The 19,388-nt window shown below is 42.4% G+C and overlaps 1 protein-coding gene across 2 annotated transcripts in view; it reads left to right on the forward strand.

Moving 5' to 3' along the window:
- KIAA0930 (KIAA0930 ortholog) overlaps window positions 1-19,388 on the forward strand; it is a 59,086-nt gene that overhangs the window by 30,003 nt on the left and 9,695 nt on the right. Inside the window, exons 3-7 of one of the 2 annotated variants that reach the window (XM_038153348.1) lie at window positions 7,648-7,752; window positions 9,056-9,133; window positions 13,835-13,936; window positions 14,366-14,506; window positions 16,647-16,841. In XM_038153348.1, the coding sequence (XP_038009276.1) occupies window positions 7,648-7,752; window positions 9,056-9,133; window positions 13,835-13,936; window positions 14,366-14,506; window positions 16,647-16,841 (621 nt within the window). Of the gene's footprint in view, window positions 1-7,644; window positions 7,753-9,055; window positions 9,134-13,834; window positions 13,937-14,365; window positions 14,507-16,646; window positions 16,842-19,388 lie in introns of both variants that reach the window. The other variant, XM_038153347.1, reaches the window with a different exon arrangement.

A 19,388-nucleotide genomic window follows, 5' to 3' on the forward strand; every position in this document is an offset into this window, starting at 1 on the left:
AGATAAATGTAAGATACCCTGGGCATATGTTCTGAGTTTGCCTGGATATTGGAGTGGTTCCTATTTTCTTCAGCATCCTATGAATGTGGAGGAGTAGAGTTGCTGCCAAATGCACAGGATAGTCATTAGGCCTGTGAAGACTCCAAAAAGCTTAAGCCATTGATGTTGAGACTGCAGCTTCAGAGACAGAACTGAACAGAGCCGTGGTTCACATGTTACCTGTGACTCAACAAATACTGCTTGTGGTGTGACCAGTCAGTTTCCCAACCTAAACTACTTCAGGCACATGACTCGCACAGAAAATAACAGGATTTTCCTAACTGAATCTTTAAATCACTGTCTGGCTGCCTGGAAGATTCAACAACCTGAACTCAGCATCTAATTAAAATGCAAGTTTTGAGAATCTTTCATTGCTGGCTCTGTTCCAGTGTTAGGGGTTTTTTCAGCACTGCAAGCAAACAGAGTGTCTCCAGAAGAGCTCTGTGCTGAACTTCATGGCAGTCCCATGCCACCACCCAAATGCTGAAGAGAAAACAAATGGCCAAAAAATTGAGTCTTTTTTTGCTGAATAGATTTTCTCCTCATTCATGGGTAGGATGAGGGAACAACTACTCCAACACTTCCAAGTTGATACCGAATCAGCTCTTGTGCCTCAGCTCTTCCATTGTGCTGAACTTGAGGTGTTGCAGTGAGCAGGAGCACTGGCTCCTGCAGAGTTCAACATCCACACAATGCTTTCATTTTGAAACATGAAAAAGGAACCCTGGCGTTGTCAGATTGATACTCTGATTTTTTATTTTTTTTTGTAAGGAGCTCAACATCTTTAGTGTAAAGACCTTTCTTTTGCAGCTCCCCTTGCTAGAAATCCCTGCGCTTTCTTGTGCTGTTTTGATTGTCTAAATGTGTGAGCAAGTGTACAGCTGAAATACTTTCACAGTATCACAGTCACAAAATTCCACACTCAGGAAGAGGTGTGGGCTGCAGGGACATTTTAAATGACTTGCTTTATATTGGTTCCAGTCTCTGAAGAACTCTTCTTAAGCAGTCAATTAGGGTGACAAGAAAGCCAGAATCAGATGTGATTTTAATATGAATGACACTGAAACCTGGCTGCCAAGAAGATGCTCTGTTCTCTGCTACAGAGAGCAACTTCACTGGGAAGGGAAGAAGCCCAGACCCAGTTTTCCCATCTGATCAATTGTGCTGAATAATTCAGTATCAGAAATGCATCATATCTGTCTGAGTCACTGGGGATTTGAGGGACAGAAGGGCACTGCAAGGCTGGGCTGGCATCCTGGAAAAGCTAAAAGTGTCTGCTTGGAGCTCCCCAAAAGCCTCATGAAGCCACTGGTTTATCAGAGCACCTAGTGGATTTGATCTGTGGGTTACAGGCTGGTCAACTTGCTTATTAGAGGTATGTGAAGGTCTGGGTTCAGTGTTGAAATTAATATGCAATTGAATTGGAGCTCTGGAATATCGTCATCACATTTGTAGTAACACTGGTAATTAGAACTTACATTATTTGATGTCTGCACCACGGTTTCGCCCACCCTGTCTTCTGGTCACTAATCCAGTTTATGAATTTCTGTATTCAACAGATGCTTTGAGACACACTGATTTATTACCATTCTGTAATGTTCTTCCTCCCATGACTGTGTCTGCTGCCTATGGATGTAACATATCCTCCTGAAGCCTGCTGACTGGATACTGCAGAAGGCACATTGTGTGTTGCTTCAGGTACTTGTGGCTTCTCTAGGAGCTCCAGAAAGGCTGGAAAATAACAATACAGGAATGAGGTAACAGTGAGCAACTTGTTTCAGCCCTGAAAATGCAGGTTACTCTATGGTCTGGGACCACGTTTGATAGTGCTTAAATGGTCACACATGTGTCTTTTAGTTTCATTTTGGAAAGCTGACTTAGCAGATCCATGGAGCATTTTTCCCTGAGCTGTTTGGTTTGGTTTTGGTCCGAGATCAGAGAATTGACGGGTCGGGCAGGAAGTGAGGGGCCACTCCATCTCACCCCCGACCTCAGAACAGCCCCCCAGCAAAAGAAAGCACATGGAAAATCACACTATGAAAAGCCAGAAAGGAGACAGAAGAGTCCTGCAACTTTATTAGAATAAAAGGAGGGAGTGTCCACTGGGGCATGCCTGTGGGGTTTTCCCCTCTTGAGGTTTTGGAGCCTTCTTCTATCCTAAACTCCCGGCCGCACGCTGCCCTCTTCCTTTCCCCATTAGCTGACATACTCTGAAGGTGAAGCCTTCCCAAACCTCCTGTCTGTTTTAGGAGTCAGACTGTGTGCAACAAACCTGCTGCTTGAAGTTAATAGACACATTGAGACCCATTTCAAAGACGGTAATACCCATACCTTCACCCATCACATTGTTTGTAAAGACACCTTCCCTATCAAAAGGAGCCTAAGTTCACCAGCTTCATCTGCTGGGAAGAGGAGACCAACATCAGAGATTCATCAGGTTCCGATTTGTTTTTGGCCAAGCTGCTGTGTGGACCTTTTTTTTTTTCCTTCTCTGAGACAAAAGCCAATACAATTTTTTTTCCTCCTCCCCACCATGTTGTGGCTGTCATAGTTTTTTTTCCCTCTGTCCCTGGCATTCTGGTTTTTTTTTTTTTTGTTCTGATGGGACAGGTCTAACAGTTCAGTATCTAGCATTTATTCACCATTTTTTCCCATCCCATATTGGCACTCTGTTTGTCAATAAACAGTTGTTTTTTTTCACTTTCATCCATGAGCAGAAAGGGATTGTTGGAACCCTTTTTTGTTAGTGGAAACACTCATTCCAGAGTGATGTTCTCCTAAACTTTTCTCTAAACCAAGACACTAGCACAAGGAGAAGTTCTCTAAGTTTGTGATCATTTGGTTGTACAGAGGGGTTGTGGGCACAGAAATCAAGTAATTGACACAGAAGCAAATTTTTCAAAGTGGGTGGGTTTTCTGCAGCTGAACTTTGCTTCTTGCACAGTTTGCAGTTGCTTTATTGCAGTTGCTTTGTTTCAGCTTTATAGCTATGGTGGGTGTCGAGTTTCCATAGCTACTGGGCATTATGCTGCCTTTATGTGGGCTCCAGAGTGTGTTCCAGGAGGATCAGGTGCAACTTCTGAATAATTGATAGTATCCAGAAAAAGGGAACAGGAATTTTGTCTCGGAGGCCATTCTTTACACTGTGCTCTTCTGTTACCACCAGTGAAAATTTCAGTAGCCATAATCCTAAGAAAGCTTCCCCATATAACATCTGAAAGAATCTTTCTTTTTCATTTTAGGACATTGTTGTGTTGTTGAATACAGTTGTTCCCTTTGAAATATTATCTTGGATATAAATATTCCAGTGGAGGCTTGTAACATCAGCTTCCCTGTGTGACAGGACTGGGAGTGCACCCTTCCCACAGGGCTTCTCTGCATGCTCCAGAAAATAGCAGGCTCCTTTGATTTCCTTCCCATTTAGCATTTAGGGATGTCACTGGAGAACAGATGCATGAGCAGATGGATTTTGATGGCCAACTGGCCAGCCCAGCCTGTGTCCTGTTGAGTATCTGTTCTGCAGCACTGCTGGGTACCCAGTGTGGCTCTGCATGTCTGGGGCTTCCTGGCTTGCTAAAACACGGGCAGCACAAGTCCTGGGATATTAGACATGCTGTTTGTTGAGGTTTCTCAGTGTGAGAAAATGCCTTTTTCCTCTGCCAAAGGGTCCAGGCAGCTCGTGAGATAGTCTTTGTTTTCCTAACTGCATCGTGCTGTTGATGTGTATAGAGAGGGAAGCCAGGAATGACCGGCGTCTCCATGGCTGGAGGTGGGGGGCAAAGGAGCACAAGTTCTGAGGTGCTGCCTAATGAGAGGCTCAGAGGTGTCCTAAAAGTATGTTGTCTGCTTTATTTAAAAGATTAGCAAAGATTAATACATGACAGAAAAAAACCCCAAAAGCCCGAGCACGAAACTAAAAAACCCAAAACTGAGTATTCAAGATCTTCCTCATATATATATAAATACATAAATTGGTATGACAAGATCCAGAGGCTGGCAAAAGGAAAGCAGCTGAATTAAATGAAGTTGCCCACTTAGAGCCAAGAGGATGATTAATCATTGGAATGAGTTTTCCAAGCAAGGTATTTTCCCAGGTACTGTCCAGCCAAAGGTCATTTAACTGGGGTTGTTGAGGAAGTAACGTGGTAAAATATCCGTGGCACGGGGTGGTCAGCCTGGCTGAGATCCTTCTCCTTTACAGCTGTAGCTCAGGATCCCTGTGAAAACTTGATACAAAGGTGGCATAATGGATTTCAGCTCCAGAAGGGTCACTGATTTGGATGAGCAAATATATAGCTTGGATTTTGGATTTCACTGGGAATAAATAATTAGTATTTTACATAGTTGTTTCTATTTTCACGGAGGGCATGTCTGATGTAGAGCCAGGTAAGCAAGCACAAAGATAAGGCTTGGCCAGGTGAGTCAGCAGCAGACCTGGAAAAGGCCCAGTGTCTCCTGGGTGCCTGGCTGGGGCAGTTTTGTTTTCCTGAAAACAAAAATCCAGCATGTTTTCCTGAAATCCAGCATGTTCTCCAGTCCATGGAGAGCTGTGATTCATGGAGATCCACTCTGCCCTGACCCACAGGATGTGCACCAAGGAATTAGTGCACAGGGAACAAGTGGTTAAAGAAAGCCCTTTTCCTGTCAATATCTGGGACAGACTTGCAAGGCATTCCATGAAAGAGTTGTTGAGCACTGGCATTGTAATTGCTGGGGAGAAGTTGTTCATGTGTGAGTGAATTTCACCGGCAGAAAGAATTAGTGGCTGACTTCTGCAGAGAGAGGTTTAAACTTCAGTGATATGAGGTGATTAACTGCTTCTTGGCTTGAAATAAAGGCTCCATGGATACAGAGGCAGGAGAGACTGAAAAGGTGTCTACTGTGCACTTGGTTTTGCCTTCCCTGGTGTTACTTAGAGCTGGAGTTTTACTCTTCCATTGCTCAGTCCTGCCTTCACCCTGTTTTCTCACAGCTTCTTTCCTTCAGAGACAGGATGGCTATCACAGGATATTTCTGGAATTTTGTTCTTGTCATGTTTCTGTGCCTTTAGGCACAGAACTGCAAATATTACCTATTACCTTTCTTTGGAGATTAATCTAAATTAGATTGTTTCCCTCATCTGCTCACATCTTTAGTTTTTTGCAGCAACTGTCATTAGTTTGTGTAATTATATTGCCAATAAAAAAATAATGGATGGGAACCTTGGAAAAAATAAAAACAAATCAAAAGAGGAACGATGTCTACAAACCTTTAAAAAATATTTCTGAGTTTAAAAATTAATGGTTAAGAACAGCGTGTTTAGCTTTCATGGTATCTGATGATAGTGCCAATCCTGAAATTTTACTGTTTTCCTGTTCTTCACTATGTTTTGGAATTCCAGCTTTATTTATTTTTATTCTAGTTTGTATTGGAATTGTCAAACTACAGTCAGCTCAGTGTACCACCTCATCATTTTATATTTGTCTCAGCTGCTTCAGTTTGTTAGGATAGGTGGAGTTGTTTCTATGTTCTGAGATTAGTTGTGATTTTTCATTTGCTTGTTTTTTGGTACAGCTGAAAATCTTGCAGGTCGTTGCATCCAATCAGTAGTTGCATGTCGGAACCTAGAATGTTCCTCAGACATTCTTGGATGTTCCAGGTCCAGGTCAGAAGCATCTAAGACCCTGGCATGCAGCCAGAAACCGAAACCCCTGTGGCTTTGAATCTGACCCATGGAACAATTTACCAACCTTGCAGGAAGAACAAGAAGTCACAAAAGTTTAGGTATTGTAGTAGAAGTGGTCACAAAGTGAAAGGAAGGATTTTTGAGTGCTGTACAGGGGGGTTTTAGGCCTTGTACGCAGGGGTCCAAGTTTTGTACAGGGGATCAGAAGTTCTAAGATGGAGGGATTTGGGTGTGCCCTGTCCTCCTTCTTTCTCCTTCCTAGCCTCCATGTCTTTGGTGATGTTGGCACTCACAGATTGGTTTAGAGTAGAAAGTCACCATTCAATATAGGTAATAGGCATTGGGGAAAAAGTATAAACATGTAACACGTAATGTGTGATATAAAAGATGGCACCAGCCCCCTGGGAGGGCAGAGTGCCTTTGTCTGAGCTGCTGAACGGGCCACAGCAGCTCAGGAAAAGAATCTTTTAGATAACCAACAATAAACTACCTTGAGACCTGATGACTGAAGACTACTGAGTCTTTCTTTGAAGGCACGGGTTGGAGGAGAGACTTTTCCATCTTTCGGGGTCACCCCAATCCGGGGGTGAGTCCCGGCAGTTGCAGTGTGAAACCTTGAGAAGAAGTGTCAGGATGTTGATGCTGGCAGGTGGCAGAATACAACAGAAGGCTCATGGGTCAGGATAAGGGCAGGGAGAGATCCCTCACCAGTTACTGTCACAGGCAAAACAGACTTAACTTAGGGAATTTAGATTAATTTATTACCAATGAAAAATGAAACTAAATCTTAAAAACACCTTCTCCTCTCCCCTCCCTTCTTCCTGGCCTTCTTTCCTGGTTTTCTCTACCTCTTCCCCACTCCGGCAACTCGGGGTCATGGGGAGTGGAGGTTATGGTAAATTCCTCACACATTGCTTCCACCTTTTTTTCCTTAGTGTGAGGGCTCATCACACTCTTTTCCTGATCTAGAGTGGGGTCCCTCCCATGGGAGAGTCCTTCAGGAACTGCTCCAGGTTCCACAGGGTCAGTCCTTCAGACACAGGCTGTTCCATGTGGGTCCCCCACAGGGTCACAAGTCCTGCCAGCAAACCTGTTCCAGCCTGGGCTCTTCTCTCTCAGATACTGCCAGGAACCTGCTCCATTGTGGATTCTCCACAGGGTCACAGACTCTCTCTGGCATCTACCTGCCCCTTCTTAAACCTTTTATTCCTGAGGTGCTGCCACTCTCATGGACAGGCTCCATCCTGGAGCTGCCTGGCATTGGCTCTGCTACACATAAGGGAAACTTTGGGCAGCTGCTCACAGGAGCTGTCTCTGTAGCTCCCTTGCTACCAAAACCTGGCCACAAAAGCCTGGTAAAAAGAGGTTTCCAAAATATCCTCTATGGAGTGCACAGGACCATCCCCAAGGGACACATGATGTGACTGTTGGGTGTGGTCCTGTACAGGGCCAAGAGTTGGACCAGATGATCTTTGTGGCTCTTTTCTAAATTGGCTATTCTGAGATTTAATTATTGGATTTTGTCTTCCCAGAGACTCCCATGCCAATGGAAAATAAGCAATAGCTGTGGTCTGGACTGTGTTAGTGAAGTGACATGCTTGATTCTGAGGGGTTTTGTTAAGACAAATACGGATGTGCATGCATCCCTGATTTTATTAATTTCATTTTTGCTGAAACATACCTGTTACAAGAAATAAATTAAGCTCTTGTCCAAAACAGGATCTCCTGCACAGAGAGATTCTCTTGCCTTTCTTCCCTGTTTGCCTACACATCCCATGTTTCCCCAGTACATTTCCACTCAAAGCCTTGCATCGTCAGCAAAATCTGATCCTGACAGAAAACTGGGAAGCTGTGTGATGTACAGCTTCTGATTCCAGTCTGATGGTTGGAAATAGGTACCTCTAAATAGTAGTTTTCAAAGAGATGTGGTATTTTCGTAGCAGGTGGAAGTTGAAGTTTACCGGAGAGATTCTAAGAAGCTTCCTGGCCTGGGAGACCCTGACATTGACTGGGAAGAGAGTGTCTACTTGAACCTCATCCTGCAGAAGGTAACAGTGATGCTTACCTAATTTGCACCATTTATGCAGTTTGGCCTTTCAGAATCTAAGTGAACCTAAACTGAGATGTTTATTATTTTTTAATAGAGTCCGAATAGCTTTCCACAAAAAACTTTAACTGTATGCAGTGAAGCTAGGCTGAGTTTCATGCTCTGTAACAAAGTTTTGCAAAAGGAAGGCTTCATCCAGTTTAATGTTTTTTGAGAATGAATGAGACTTAGATAAGCAACATTTCCAGTAAATATCACTGGTGCAGCTAAGAGAGAAGAGTGTAAACGCAACGTCATAAATGGTACTGCTCTTCACAACAGAACTTTGATCAAATATTTGGGGATAGGAACATGAAGCTAGAACTAATTATTTCTTCAATTGACTTACAGGTTGTTTGGTTATTGCGTGTGTTACATTATGGCTTAGGAAAGCTGAATATTGCTGTAATCATTTGAGATCCCTTAAAGGTTTTGCTCATTATGATCTCAGAATGGGAAGCTGTTGGCTCAGGCACACATCCTGGAAAATAAATTGTTTTCATTCTCTCTCCTTCCTCCCAGAAGTCTCTTTGCAGAACTTCTCTGCAGAGAGCAGTTTTTGCCTTTATTTGATGCTCAAATAAAACCAGGATACATTTGCCACAGTCAGAATTCAGAGATGTTACCACAGCTGGGTACTGCTGTCCAGAGCTGTTGCACTTGCTCCTTATAAGTTTTTTCAGGTTGTTTGGAAGGCTGTGCTAGTGTTTTCTGACCTCTCTAACATGTTACTGGTGTTCATTAGTGTCTCTTTTTCCTGTTCAAAGGGAAGAAATCTTTAACATTTCTATCCTAAAGTGTGCTTAGGGGTTTGTGGGGGTGTGTGTGTGTGTGCTGCTTATTCCCCCAGCTGAAATTAAGCTCATGTTAAACAATACTGGCAGGACTTCCCTTACCCATCAGTTGTGCATTTCAAAAAGGAGCTGTACAAGAGATTTTGGTGTCACTGAGTTAATGAACAAACACAGGCTCCAACCAATTGGTTCCAAACTTCTTGGTTCCAACCAACTCCTTTCCCCCAATAAGGAATGAAATACTAATAGGTATAAGAGAAAAAAAACCAACCATTTTATTGTGAAAATAATAACTAAGTTTTATGTGGTCCAGTATAGTAAAGAAAGTAAAGAAAATGGCAACACCAAAATACCTTACTTTTTAGACAGACAGCTAAAAAAATGAGTCAGAATGTGTTCTGCTTCATGCACATGAATGTTTTCTTTTCCCAACTCTAAATGTTAATTTATCTGTCTGGTGCCCTGTTCCAGCTGGATTATGTGGTGACCTGTGCTGTGTGCACACGCTCTGATGGAGGAGATATTCATATTCACAAAAAGAAATCTCAGGTGAGCTTCCCTTTTTATTGCTTTGGATCAGAGGTTGGTATCCAGTATTACCTAATCCTAAAATCTGCTCCAGGACTGGGGCAGTGGTTCTCAGGCTGTGGTCTGACAGATTCATCCTCCGAAGCATCTCAAGTCTTTGTATAGTGACATTTCTTGCAAGTTATCTAGATTTGAGATCAAAATGTCCTTTCTAGCCCCTTTTAAAGAGTTGTGAAGACTCCTGCATGCTTCAGGGGGTATATCTTTGCCTGCTGGATTTAGGGGAGAGAGGGAAGGTGCCAGGGAGAGGAAGGAATATGATGCCCAACTGTTCCCCAGTCTGGGACTAAACCTGAAATTGTATGAGATCTGGAATATGAGAAGCCCTCAGGGTAAGTCTCTAATGCAGAGCTGCTAAACGGCAGGCAATTTACTGATTATCAATTTGGGTTTTTATTATTTTACAGGATTTTTAGTCTCTTAAACTGCTCATTCCTTCCATAGGCTTTTATCTTTTATGTGCAGTTAATCCAAGGTTTAGTACAGTGGAAGAGATTGAGTAGCAAGCATAAAGGGCATAGGAACAAGAAACCTGAGGCTTCCCCACTCAATTTCAATTTGCAATGAAGGCCTTGCAACAACTACTGCTAGCTAGCAGAAATTCTTCTTTTAAAAAGCTCCTGTTGTTTTTAAATGGCTGTTTCTCCCAGGCTTTCCATTCCCTTAGTTCATGCAGCTGCTTGTGTGACTTTACTTAAATAATCCCACGCTCTTTAGTTTTTAATTATGTTTAACCACTTTAAAAGAACTTTTGCTTTGCCTACAAACAGAACTAGCAATGCTGATTATTGTCTCTGTGATTTACATTGATTACACATAATTTTTTCTTTAGAGGCTGTTGAGATGCCACTTTGCACTGCTGATTTAAGCCTGTTATTTCTTATTGCTTTTTTCTCTGTTGGCTAGTCCAAATTTCGCCACGAGTTAACTTCTGCAAATGTTTTTGAGAAAAATCTGTAAATATTATTTGCAGATTTGAGAACTAGGAAGGGCAAGACGAGGGATATGCCCTTATTGCATGTGAGCAGTATTTAGAACGAAGAGGAAGTTTTTTGTTCCTCATTTCTAGACTCTTCTGCTGTGGGACTGCTTATAAATTGTAGTCTTCCCTTTTCCACATTAAACTTGCCAGTACATACCAGTAACATTTCAGCATCATCATGTTCATCTTAGAGAGAGAAAGACAGTTTCATATGCTGTGAAAGCATGTTTGCAGTTGGGCATTTCCTTGTCACATCTACAATTGAGGCTGTTGGTTTTGAATGAAGAACATCCAGCTGGTTTGGATCTGCATTTCTGCTCTGACGGTTCTTGCTTTAGAAAATGTGTCTTCTCCTGCCCATATGCAGCCAGATGTTGATGAGCTAAGATTTGCTGTCCTACTTGAGACCTAGGACAAATCTACTGTGCTTGCACACATGAGTGCCTGTGGCATGAAGCCACTATGAAAAAGGATGACTTTATTTTGCAAACTGCTGGCTTGACAATAAGATCTCCACAAACTGTATTTTCCTCAGGTGTGCCTGATTGGAGATTAATTTGTTTAATTTAATTTGTTGTTCATTGTCTGGTGTGAGAGCAAGTATGCCTGGAAAAGGCTCTTGTTTCAGGCATTGGTGCAGGTAGCATTTTTGAGAAGTCTGATTGCTTTCTAATGATGTTGTTTCTGGTCTTAAACCATTCTTTTTAATTCCATTCAATGTGCATAAAGGCTGCATAAGTACAAATAAGGAAAAGCAACCCTCTCATGAATATCTAATATCCTTAATTATGTTTTGTGTTGAATGGTTTGTAGCAAGAATGTCAGAGCTTGGAAGCCTGGTCAGATCCATAGCTTTTGGCATGTTCACAGTGGGCTAAGATTTGATTTAATTCAAGGCTTTGTTTGTAAACAAATGTGGAAGCAAAGAAATCTGCTTGGTATGAATTCCTTCTCCCTCCTCACTTACTCATTAATCTTTTTGGAATGATAAAATCTAAAGCCTTTATCTGTTTAAACGAAGTCACAAACAAAGTCACTAAAGGAGTTCAGGACCTGCTTGGGAGAGAGAAATGTGTGAGGGGAAGCATAGTGATAGGAAAAGAAACAGAAGCACAAGATGCAGATGAGAAACCAAGTCCTCCTGTGAGCCGTTGTCTTGGTTTTGTCACCAAAACTGTGGGGAAAGCAAAAACTCTTCAAAAACCTTTTTGGTGTTAGAGAATCAAAGCATTACTTTATTCTGGCCAGGATGTGCAACAGAAATAATTTCACCTACACATTGCCTGGATTGTGCAGAGAAAAATCATTCCATCACACATAATTTTTACTAGATTTTCCACATACGTATACTGTCAAAACCCATGGAAATTATTTCAATGTCCATTGGTCACACATTACACAACTCCTAGTATTTGGTTCCCTATTGGTTATCAATCTCTTCCCCTTAGATGTTAATTAGACTCTCCTTCTCTTATCTCTCTTTTTCCAGACCAGGTATCTCCCACCAGGGGTGATGTTGGCTAATGGTTGTTATCTTCTGTGTATCTTTCTAGTCTGTTGAGATGTTAAGCTCCTCAGGCCTTGGGTGATGAAACAGTCCCCTGAATTCAATTCCCTTCCCCCCTGCCCCAGGGCAAAGGCGAACAAAACCCCTGACTAAAGTTATATAAAAAAATTTCAAACTTGGTATCATTTCCAACAGTTTGAGACATTAATTTTGGGCACTCTGAAATGAATAAACTCCCCCTTGGTTCCAACCAATTCCTTTCCCCCAATAAGGAATGAAATACTCATAGGTTAAAGTGAAAAAATAACATTCTATTATGAAACAGACACCAACAGTCAGGGGGGAAAAGTAAATAACTGCTAGATACCAAACTGGTACAACTCAAAACCCCATGGGAGCAAAGAGAGCCCCAAAATGCCAGAAACGCCTGGTCCCAAAGTGGCGCGTGCAGGAAGCAGCCATGCGGCCAAGGGACAAAGGGAAGATGGCGTCACACTGTTCCCTGCCAGGATGGCGCCTCCCAGGTGACCGTGTGTCCCAGGAATAGAGTGACAAGATGGTGGGGTTGTACATGGGAGCACACTCCCGGAACGAAAGTGATTTCAGCTTTTATTATAAGGCCTAAAGCTCAGAGGGCCCGCGGGTCGAGCAGCAGCGTTCCCGACAGGCGAGGATGCTGCAGAGCCGGGGCTGGATCTTCTTCCTTCCTTGAGCAGGGATGTTCCCCATGTTCCACAGTCTCACCGACTCGGATGCCCCCTTTTTATCCTGTTTTTTATTCTTTTGGATTGGTTTCTGTAGGGATCCTTCATCTGCATGAAGGTTAAGGTGCTTGACTGGCCCTTTACAGTTCTGTCCAGGCTGGCTCGTTTTCACTTGGGGCAGTGGTGCACTTTACTTAGGTGCAATACAGTATGTTGAATGCTGTATCTCTTACCCTTTTACCCCTTTTACAACATAACAACCAAACTTTTTAACAGCACATTCTTAACAATTATTAACTATTTTACAACAGTTTCTAACCTATTTTTGACAGTGGCAACCCCCAGCAGGAAGGCAGGAGCCCACAGAGCAGTTCCAGGGGCAGATGGAGACTCGCCAGCCGCTTCCTCGTGCTGCTCGTGGGCTCTGCACCCGGCTGTGGGGTGGGGAAAGAACCGGCCTGTGGGCACTGGCACAGGGTGGCCTGGCCCCCCAAAATCACTCACTGTTTTTGTCACTGCCAGGAGAGTTCTCAAAGTTCACTTGGAATAGTTTCTAGTTGCAAAATGCAATTTGTGCAAGTAGCTATCGTTGCAAACCTAAAGCTGCCACGAAAGAGAGAGATTCTCCGCTGTCTTTTCTCCTGGCATGGCTTGGACTGCAGTGAGGGCTGCTACAGGTGGGCACCTGTGGAATTTGTTCCCTGACAGCCCAGTATCGCTAACTGCAGTCTCCCCTAGACAAGGGAAAAAAACAAAACAAAATGAAGACAGGATGAAAAACAGGAATGAAAGTCTTTGCCTGAACAAAGACCGAGTAGCCTGCGAAGTGAATACTACACAGCCAGGAGCCTGGAACCTGCCTCCACACCAATTTCAAAAATGCCCACTATAGCACCCACACAAACAAGGCCTGCAGCTGTAGGGTCAGAAAGATACAGTAACAGTTTTGGGGTGCAGATAGATGTGGAATAGAATAATATCATGAATCACCCCAGGACAGCCGTGCTACCCTTTCTGAGGGAGGTTGATCTTAGTGTGGTACTAAGTAAACAACAGCAAATTAAAGTAGAGGTGTTGGGTCAGCTGCTTCATGGTAACTTTCTTGCACTGTGGCATTTTACTTTGCAGCACATTGCAGCAACTTAAAGGCACCTGAAAGTGGTGATGAAAAGGTCCGATGGTGTACTGTAGTATGGTGAGAGGTCAGGTACACACAGGGGCATTTACTGTGAAGCAATAAGTTTTTTGATTACTTGCATGTGAAAACCAAGGATTTCTCAAGTGCCGTTATTGCAAATCTGGCTTTAGTCAGAAACCAGCTCAGCTGTGCTTGCAGGATGTCCAGCACCTCTGGTGTAAGTGAGCTGTGCCAGCCTGAAGTGTTTTGTAATTACTTGCCTAGTGTGTGGTGTGTCTGTTCCCAAGCACGTTTAGCTGAGAAGTGACATCTTCTTCTTCATCTTCCTCAGCAAGTGTTTGCGTCTCCGAGCAAACACCCGATGGACAGTAAGGGAGAGGAGTCAAAGATCAGCTACCCCAATATATTCTTCATGATTGACAGCTTTGAGGAGGTGAGTTCCTTGTTGCAGCAGCAAAGTTTTGTCCTGTTCTAGTCTTATGTCTGACTAGCTGCTTTCTTGTACCTTTTGAACAAATGGGTTTGGCCAGTTGAGGGTTATTTTCTGCTAGATCCTATTTTATTTTTATTTAACTTTCCTCTCTCTTTAATGTTTGAAATCTGATCTTAAAGCTGGATTTTGGCATCGGTGTCGATGATGGGCTAAAGCATGACAGGCAGATGTGAAAGCTGCTCATCTCAACAAGTGAATTGCTGTGTGCACTGCCTGGAGTCTGTTTGTTTGAAAGGCTGGGGTGGAACATTCTGCTCCCTTTCAATTTATATTGAAACTTCCTTGGGTGCAAGGACAGCCATGGGAATCTGAACGTATTTTGATTTGAACAACTTTGCATCAAAGTGTTTCATCTTGCATCTTTGGCAGGTTTTCAGTGACATGACTGTGGGAGAAGGAGAAATGGTCTGTGTGGAGCTAGTGGCCAGTGATAAAAGCAACACCTTCCAAGGGGTGATTTTCCAGGGGTCCATCCGCTATGAAGCACTCAAGAAGGTCTATGACAACAGGGTAAGGAGCTTCTGAAAGACAACATCCTTTGCAGCAGTGGTGCTCTGATTAGATTTTCTTTGTGGCTGAGGCTGTCAGCTTTTTGTCCTGTTAGATCAGCTACATCACAGTCTGTCTTTTTTGGCTTTGCAAGTTAGCTGAAAGGTGCTGGTTTTGGCTCAGATAATTGGGAATATTCAGACTGGGATATATTCCTCTGCTCTTTGCCAGAAGGAGGGAAGGTAGGGATATGTAGTCAAGAGCATGACACAGGAATGGACCTGAGCAACAGTTCTTGGAGACCCTTCGTTTTCTTGAAAAGTCATAGGTATTTCTGTGTTCAAAGAAAGTACGATTTCATGGGAGATTTTAAACTCTGGTAGCTACCTTGTGATCAAGTCTATTTTTCTTCATTGTATTTTGCACTTGGCTGTATTCAAAAAAACCCTGTAGTCTCACTGCCACTGAGAGAAGCTTTCTTTGCTTTCTACAGAGACATCAAATACTAGCACTTTCACCTTCAAACCCAGTACTTAGTGCTGAAATCAAGAGTCAATAAACTTCTCAAGTGGTTTTTTATGAAGACAATCCTGAGAGGTTTTTAGGAACAAACAAAAGAAATTCTCACAATATCTACTGTATTTCTGAATTTCTTTTTGTTTCTACCCTTGTCAGGAGAGTTCCTGAATAATTTCCCATCTCCCTGTTTTAAATGTGAGCCATTACACTCTTCCAGCAGGTTTCTGAGAGAACATGAAAGAAAAGTTGTTTCTCTCCCACCATAATCTTGTGGCCTCACACCGTCAGCAGCTGGGTTATTTTAATAAGTGGGAATGCAGAATCACTGAAGACAACATAAAAAGAAAGCCCTGCAGTGGAAAGACAAGATTTGATGTGGTAAAGTCACCTCATAGCCTAGGAATGTCCTGATTGACCACACAGCTACTTGACATTATTTTGTTGGATGAAGTAAAATTGTTAACTCTTCAAATATTTCATCGTGGCCAGAGGCAAAACTCAAAATTTTACCATTCCTTTTACAGAACAGGAGTATTCTCTATGCTTTTGAAGAAGTAATCTCTATGCTTATTTTATATCAGTCATTTCAGGGAAGGTTTAGATTGAATACTAGGAAAAATTCCTTTACTGGAATTTTGAAAAATTCCTTTACTGGAAACAACTCTTTACTGGGAGAGTTGTCAAACACTGGAACAGGCTGCCCAGGGAAGTGGGGGAGTCCTCAGCCCCTGAGATATTTATCAGATGTGTAGATGTGACACTTATAAGGACGTGATTTAGTGGTGGGCTTGGCATTGTTTGGTTAATTATTTGACTTAATTATCTTAAAGGTTGTTTCTAACCTAAATTATTCCAGGATTCTGTAATTCTCACTACAATACAAGCTGATGAGCATCTTGGCCTTTTCATAAACTGGTGAAAATTGCAATAAATCACTTAAACTTATGGATAAAAGCTGAAAACGTAAGGCATCATTTTCACTTAGCAAAACCTCGACTGTTTTCATATTGGTCTGTTCCTTTTTTCAGTTCTCAGTTCAATTTTCAGTTCAGTTGTGCTGACTGGAAACTGAGCCCCTGTGTCTGTTGAGGGGATTTAAAGCTGTCAGGGTGTCTTGGTGAGCCATGCAGTGCAGGTTAGTTGTGCATGGGGCTGGTTCCTTATTTTTTGGCCACAACAGTGGGAACATAAAAACATCAGAAATTACTTGGGACAAAGCAGTGACCCAGTTGTGGGGTGTGCTTTGCTGGTTTGAGGAATCTTGTGTGTATGTCTGTTGCTTTTTGGACTCAAATGAGTGCCCCAGCACAGGCTGCATTGAGTTGAGCACACACCTGCCTGTGCTCTCATGTGCCACAGTGTGTGGACCTGAATAAAAACCTCCAGTTTTCTCTCATTGTGCCACTGCTAACTCTGCCTTTTGTGTGGCTGAAGGAGTTGTTTATTCTCAGAACCTGTTTTTGTCTCTGTAAAATAACTTTCTTTTTGGAGATTGCTTCAGATTGTGGCTTAAAATGTTTCTTAGGAATTATTATTCACTATGGTTCTGACTTTTTCTTAAATAACTGCTTTCAGAGGATGTTATTTTCAAGTGGTAGAGCTGTTATTACATGTTTTTGTCTCCTGTCTTCATGCATTGTAGGTGAGTGTTGCAGCTAAGATGGCTCAGAGAATGTCTTTTGGCTTTTATAAATACAACAACATGGAGTTTGTCCGAATGAAAGGACCACAGGGGAAAGGACATGCAGAGATGGCAGTGAGCAGAGTTTCCACCGGTGACACTTCACCCTATGGGACAGAAGAGGATTCAAATCCAGACTCCCCAGTGCATGAGAGAGTAAGTAGCAGACAGAAATACTCTCTTAAGGTGAAGCATGAACATGCTTTGTTCCAAAGACAGGAGGGCAGGAAGTTGTAAATGCAGGGCCACCGACAAGGGGAGAGAATGATGCATCTGACTCCATCCTATCAGAAGGCTAATTTATTACTTTGTTATACTACACTATTTTATATTAAAGAATACTATACTAAAGAATACAGAAAAGATACTTACTGAATGCTAAAGAGATAATAATGGAAACCCGTGACTCTTTCCAGAGTCCCAACACAGCTTGGCCCCGGTGGGCCAAAGAGCGAAAACAACTCACACCAGAATCCAATCATGCAATCACCTGTGGGTAAACAATCTCCAAACACATTCTAGATGAGCACAGCACAGGAGAAGCAAATGAGATAAGAATTGTTTTCCTTTTCTGAGGCCTCTCTCGCTGCCTTTCAGCTCCCCAGGAGAAAAACCCTGGGGGAAGGAATTTTTTCAGAGCGTGTGAATGCCACAGCAGGCTGGAGCTGGGGTTAACTCCCATCGAGGCTCTGCACTTAGGTTTGCCTGTGCGTAATTTGGTTGTGCTGAGTATGTGAGATGGGTTCTTTAATGCAGTTTTCCCCTGAGCAAATGCTGAATACAGAGATGACTGGATGATTCATACTTCTGGAGGAGTGTTTTGTTGAAACAACAGCAATCTTGATGCCAGGGAAACCAATGATTCTGCCTATTTTCTAGAGAAAAAAAAAAAAGTAGATTCTACTTCTGTGCAAAGTGGGATTTACCTAGAAATGTGGAATTTGTGTTTTCTATAGGTTGCTTGCTAAACCTCATAGGAAGTGGTGCTTTTAGGTTGTGCCACTGAGGAATACTGCCAACAGCAAGCCTGTGTAATGCTAAAGCAAAGGTCATGGATCCAGATGCAGCATCATATCCATATATATGCTTAATTTTAATGCAAGTGCAATAAAATGCCAACAGAATCAGACCACAGATGCTGATTTGGCCTTTATTCAATCCTGAGCCTTATTTTCCATTAAGGCATTTTACCTGGTTAATGGGGATTAGGCAACATGTCTTCAAAATAACTGCACAAACCTGGACTGGGTCAGTACCTGATAGAGTCTAGCATGGTTTTCTGTGCAGTGCAGCTAACCTGTATCATTTAGAGGTCTGCAGAACAGCTTCTAGAGGTCTCCATGCAGGCAGTGTGGTTTTTGTTTCTGACTTGGTAAAAGGCAACATGAGCTACCAGCACAGAACTCATTAAGTGGATGTTCTTGCTCTCTACCACAGAAACATAACCAGAAGAAATCAGGCCTGGAGGAAGAACATTATTTTTTGTCTCCAAGGCTTTCAGTGTCAGCTGGAAAATGTAAAATTAGATTTGCTAATGTGTTACCACTGCTTTTTTGCTAATGGATTTAATGGTGATATGTCTGTTTCTGGTTCCCTCCACAGTGTGATATGAAATTACTCCCAAATTAAATACAGAGACAAGCACAAATTAGAAATGAAACGTGCTGGGAAGAGGATCTGTTGGGTGTTACAATGTCCTTCTTTTATTTTTTTAGCATTAGTGATAGAGGTACAACATGGAGTGAGTTGTGTTTCTGCACTCAGCCTGGTTTGGCTGCCATCACCACTCCAGGTCACCTCCCTCTGCATTTCTTTGGACAGATATGAGCAGTGTCATTTGCCAGCTCAGGGAGGTTATGGGATAGTTAAATTGACTGTGTGAAGAAAGAAGGGCAAGATCAAAGTTACTCACATCCATTAGCAAAGTAGTTATCCCTATTTTCTTCCCTTTTAAATGAAACTATTAAAACAGTTTCATTTTAAAACTATTAAAATAGTCAAAGCCAGTACATCAGCACTATGTTTCAGTTCTCTCCAAAACAAGTGTACTTGGCTTTAATTGTAGTTTACTCAATGGCAACTACTGCTCTGAAGGAAGGGTGTTTTGTCTCTAACTTGAGTTTTGTCTCTAGCTTGAGTTTCACCACAGACAGTTCCATCCCTGTATTTGTCATCACTTGGACCAGCCAAATCTTCTGAGGCATCACAGCTTCACTTTCTCCTTCCAGTATTGAAACACGACACACATAAATGAGAACGTTGACTTAACTTCTGCATCAGTGGGCTGGGCTCAGGAATTTGTGACCCTGACCTTCCACAAGGATCCCATGGGACAGCCTTCCCATTTCTCAGGGAAACTGCTGCCTTGTGCATGCCAAAGAAATGAAGATGCACATTTTGAGTGTGTTCAATACAGTACATTCTTATTAAGTCTTTTGCATTTCAACATGCAAAAATAAGATTGACATTCTTGGTGCCTAAACTTCTAATTTTGTGCTGTTATGACTGTAGATCCTTGTTAAAAGTGACCATCTGAAGAGAGAGATTTTTCATTTTTCATGTAACAGTTGAGGTTTGTGATATATCAAAATATTTTCCCCTTGATGAGCATCTTGAGGTGATTGTTCAGCTTAAATTCTGTAGCCACTTTGATAAAATGGAGCTAGATACCAGTTATCATTCTGATTTTTACACACGTGATCG

This window comes from Motacilla alba, chromosome 1A (genome assembly GCF_015832195.1).
Source record: "Motacilla alba alba isolate MOTALB_02 chromosome 1A, Motacilla_alba_V1.0_pri, whole genome shotgun sequence".
NCBI classification, from domain to species: domain Eukaryota; kingdom Metazoa; phylum Chordata; class Aves; order Passeriformes; family Motacillidae; genus Motacilla; species Motacilla alba.